The following is a 4,866-nucleotide window of genomic DNA, read 5'->3' on the forward strand; positions in this document are numbered from 1 at the left end:
TATTATTATTATTATTATTATTATTATTATTATTATTATTATTCTTTATTATTATTATTATTATTATTATTATTATTATTATTATTAGATAACTTAAATGACATAAATTCTCAATATCTAGTAAAACGTAGGTCTTCTATCTATCTATCTAGCTATGTATCTGCATAAAAAATTTCAGGTGCAAGTGTAGGATTATTCTTATCATACCTGCGTCATGTTACAGGAAGTCTCTTACTTTCAAAACAATCCAGGTCGTTAAATCCTTTAAAGCCACTGATAAACCGGGGATTTAGATAAAGCTTTCTGACGTATCTGTCTTCCGCTATCTCAATTCGAAAATCCATCTTTCCACGATTAGTCATGTTGCAAGTGAATTTTAAATTTCAAAAAAATAGTCGTCATGAATGTGCAGTATATAGTATATCGCCTTACGTCATCTAGCGTCGCGAAAATGACTGGTTATTTATTCTCTACTACTGCAGCGCTGAAAAATGAAGATCTCGCATTTGGTCTTGGTGAACCTGTGCTGCGTCCTGGCGTCTAGTCTAGCGTCTAGTAGAGCCGCGGAAACCGACGGGGAAATAGTTAGTCCCTCGACGGAGACAGGGGAATCCCGTGGTTTGCCCTCCAAACAGAAAACGGGAACCGGTTTGCATGACGCAATCGGTGACGCCACCGCCAAGCACGACGCCACCGCCAGCCTGCGGGAGGGGGAGGAGGAGGAGGAGGAGGAGGGGAGGAACGACGCACTCCAAGGAGGAAGAGGGCCATTGTTAAGAGAGATGCCACCGACAGAAGCTCCTTAGAGATTTATCTCGAGACCTCGATAGCCATTGAAGTCATTGATGGATTCAAGGAGGAATATGTAAGTGACAGATTAGGGGAGGTATGCTGCAGGTTATGCCCTGGAATTCATGATTGTGGCTTGCAAAAGGAATTTCTTGTTTTGGTGACGTCAGTGGAGATGATGAGTGTTTGTTTATGGAAATGTCTTGGGAAATATGCAGCGGGATTAACATAACAGAGGGAAACAGTACTATAGTATATTCACATCAACCGTGCATTTGATGTTTAGGCCAGCCCCTTACGACGCTCCTGATTGGCTGTTGATAAGCCAATCACGGGGCTGGAAACTCTCAGTCTCTCTCGAGAGTTCACATGGGTAGGATCTATGTTCCACTTCTCCTGAGGGATACGTCTTTCCAAAGTATCCCTCAGGAGGGGTGGAACATAGATCCTACCCATGTGAACTCTCTCGAGAGACTAAGAGGTTCCAGCTCTGTGATTAGCTTATCAACAGCCAATCAGGAGCGTCGTAAGGGACTGGCCTAGACATCGAATGCACGGTTGATGTGAATCTACTATAGCTATAAATAAGTGATTCTGTTCTGCAAAATCAATTCCAATTTTTGGTGATATCTGGAATAGAAATGAAAAGTGTTTATTTATGAAAAATGTCTCTGTTTATAAAAACAAGAGGAGACAGCACTAACTGTAAATACTGATTTCCTCATATCACAGGGGTTTACAGACACTGCAATATAACCCACATCATTCAAACTCCGTTATAAGCAACAGGGTTTAAATAAATAAATAGATAAATAAATAAATAAATAAAAACCGAAATGACGTAAAACCACGACGAATTCCATTACGTACAGCCTTAATCAATTCCAAGTAATTAAGTGATCACACGTTCATAATGTACTAACCCGAGACCAGCCAATTTCACGGCCGTTTTCGCTTTTCAAATTTGGCGAAATTAAAAAAAAAAAAATTTTTTTGGAGGGCGGGTAGGCCGAGGGGGTGGTTGGGGGTTGGCCCAGGTGGCGCGTCATGCGTCCAGCCACACCTGCGCAACATACATTTATGCAAATTGATTCTTCCGGGTGATTTTCTCTCCTAATCCCTTTTAATGAAAACGAATTACTAGTCCGTGAGTGACGCTTTGGACATCAATATTTCATTAAGAATCACATATTTCTTTTCAGCGAAGGTCTGTCAGGTGTTGTCAGTCGTGACCAAACTGATTCTTGGGCCTGTTTTTATTTATCATTTTTTCTGCATCAAGATAAACTTCTAATTCACGTGATTTCTTTTACCACCCCGTAGGATGTTACACGTGGTACACTGTAGACATTCCTTATATTTGTGTGCATTTTCCCAATTGATTCTTGGACTTGTTTGTTTTATCAACCTTTAATTCACAAGTTATCTTTACCCCGTAGGATGTCAGTAGTGCCGTTATTGTACCTCACGTGGTGTACTGTAGGCATTCCTGACGTATTGGCACATTTTCCAAATTGATTCTTGTTTTTTTTTTTAACCAAGATGAACCTCTAATCCACAACCTATCTTTACCCCGTAGGATGTCAGTGGTACCGTCATTGTACCTCACGTGGTACACTGTAGGCATTCCTGATGTATTGGCACATTTTCCACATTGATTCTTGTTTTTTTTTAACCGAGATAAACCTCTAATTCACAAACTATCTTTGCCCCGTAGGATGTCAGTAGTGCCGTCATTGTACTTCACGTGGTGTACTGTAGGCATTCCTGACGTATTTGCACATTTTCCAAATTGATTCTTGCTTTTTTTTTAACCAAGATAAACCTCTATTTCACAAACTATCTTTACCCCGTAGGATGTCAGTGGTACCGTCATTGTACCTCACGTGGTACACTGTAGGCATTACTGAAGCGTTTAGACTTTTCGCAGGCGCTGGATTTCGTAGGGAGGAGCTGGGCTGAGGCTGACGCCCTGTTCCCCAGGGGATGCTTAAACGACGCCTACCTCCCCCCGTCTCAGCTGCTGCCCTACTCGTCCATCCCTTACCTGGAGGAGCTGCCGAGATCCTACGGACTGATGCAGCACTGCCTCGTGTCCCTGGAGAACCTCATCGTGGACCACATCCACCTGAAGGAGTACAAGTTCCTCCGGCAGCTGAACGACGTGTTCCTCAACGTCGTGCAGATCCTGGACTACCTGAAGAGGGACATGGAAGTCAACCGGTGCCAAGCGGACAACGCCAAGACGCAAAGCCTGACGTCGATGGTTTACCAGGACGCCAACGGCGCCCTCAACCAGAGGAAGAGATCCTTCGTCATCCTTCGGGATGTCAAGGTTTCCCTTGATTACGTCAAGGACACTTTCCCGCTGTGAAGATCCAACGACGCTCGGCTTTTGTTTTCCTCTTGTTTGCTGTTTAACTTCTTCTTTTTCTTCTTCTTCACGAGGATTGTGTACGAAAAAAGGTATCTACTATAACTGCCCAACCTGTCAACAAGTATATATAGGCTTTAGGTTCAGCTCTCAAAAGAATGTGGAGTCAGGAGTTGGTAAAACTTTGATCTGTTGATATATATGTTGATATATATACATGTACGGTTATAATTCCCTTCCATTTTTATTCGTTTCAACTCACCCATAACGTTGCTTTATCCTATGAAACCCTTTTTTTATATTTGTAAAACTATCAGAAAGTCTAGAATAAATTTATAGAATAAATGTTGATTATAAAATCCTCTCACGAAGGAAGAAATTTTAATACAGATATGATGTGAAGTTATAAATGAAAAACTTTACAATTATTTCATGAAGACAAAAGTAGAATAAGCTTTGAGAATAAATAATTTTCATGATTTGATGCTCGTGAAATTGGAGAAAGTTCTGAATAAGTAAGACGAGAAAAAAATTCCAGTACCTCAGTTTTCACAGAGCTGAAAGCTATTTGAAAACATAAAGACAAAAATAATGCCCTTTATGTGTAATTAAAGAAAAGGGTCACAATATTTTGAAAATGTGATTATTTCCTGGAAATAGTGGCATTATTTCTTGGAAATAACGTCATAATTTTCTGAAAATAGTGTTGTTATTTTCTGAAAATATTATAATGATTTTTCGGATAATAGTATCATTATCTTCAAATAATAGTGCTATGATTTTCTGAAAGTGTCATTATTTTCTGAAAATAGTATTATAATTTTCTGAAAATATTGACATAGTTTTCTGAAAGTATTGGCATAATTTTCTAAAGATATTGACATAATTTTCTAAAAATGGTGCTATTATTTACTGAAAATAGTATCAAAATTTTTCATTATCGAGGGTCTCTAAAATTAATGCTTCCAACCTCTACGGGATTAATTGTTTGATTATATATATAAAAAAGAAATTTTATCCTTACAAAAGTCATATAGACGACGCTATCAGTACTTGCCCTTTCTCAGAAATCTGGACGAAATATCCTGCAAATAATTTCAGAAAAAGGATTTCATATAATCACCCAGACTTACGCAACAAAGATTCTCATTTGGCATGTGATGTGAGAATGATGAAAAGCCATCAACGTTTTCTCTTGATAAAGAAAGAAAGGAAAAAAAGAGATCTGAACGAAATATCCTACAAATAATTTCAGAAAAAGGAATCTATATAATCACTCAGACCTACGTAACAAAGATTCTCAGATAAAGAAAGAGAGAGAGAGAGAGATCTGGACGAAATATCCTGCAAATAATTTCAGAAAAAGGATTTCATATAATCACCCAGACTTACGTAACAAAGATTCTCATTTGACGTGTGATGTGAGAATGATGAAAAGTCATCAACGTCTTCTCTTGATAAAAAAAGAAAGAAAAAAAGAGTGTTAGGAAGGAAGCAGAAGTCTAAAAAACATATGCAGGGAAATTAGCTAGGAAAATCCACTGGTAGAGTTAGGGTAGATGAAGGCGAAGAGAAGGTTGAAGTGTGGTAGGAAGAAATTGCAGCCATAGCAATTTGAAAAACGAGACCAAACACAGGCAGCAGCTTGCCAAAACAAAATTATGTAGACTCCAGTGGAGAACCTGTACTTTGACACCTCAAGT

The 4,866-nt window shown here is 38.9% G+C and overlaps 1 protein-coding gene across 1 annotated transcript; it reads left to right on the forward strand.

Annotated features, from left to right (window-relative positions):
* Positions 1–491: 491 nt before the first annotated feature.
* On the forward strand, positions 492–3,508 carry LOC135212414 (uncharacterized). Its single transcript, XM_064245785.1, has 3 exons — positions 492–618; positions 684–865; positions 2,720–3,508. The coding sequence occupies exons 1-3, from the start codon at positions 492–494 to the stop codon at positions 3,161–3,163; spliced, it is 753 nt and encodes a 250-aa protein (XP_064101855.1). The 3' UTR covers positions 3,164–3,508.
* Positions 3,509–4,866: the final 1,358 nt, after the last annotated feature.

Source organism: Macrobrachium nipponense, chromosome 41 (genome assembly GCF_015104395.2).
Source record: "Macrobrachium nipponense isolate FS-2020 chromosome 41, ASM1510439v2, whole genome shotgun sequence".
Classification (NCBI taxonomy): domain Eukaryota; kingdom Metazoa; phylum Arthropoda; class Malacostraca; order Decapoda; family Palaemonidae; genus Macrobrachium; species Macrobrachium nipponense.

Bases quoted from the DNA above. Each gene is read 5' to 3' on its own strand.
- LOC135212414 (XM_064245785.1), top strand. From the start codon at position 492: ATGAAGATCTCGCATTTGGTCTTGGTGAACCTGTGCTGCGTCCTGGCG. The intron at 619-683 runs GTTTGCCCTCCA...GCCACCGCCAAG, and splicing joins GGAGACAGGGGAATCCCGTG to CACGACGCCACCGCCAGCCT. The intron at 866-2,719 runs GTAAGTGACAGA...GACTTTTCGCAG, and splicing joins ATGGATTCAAGGAGGAATAT to GCGCTGGATTTCGTAGGGAG.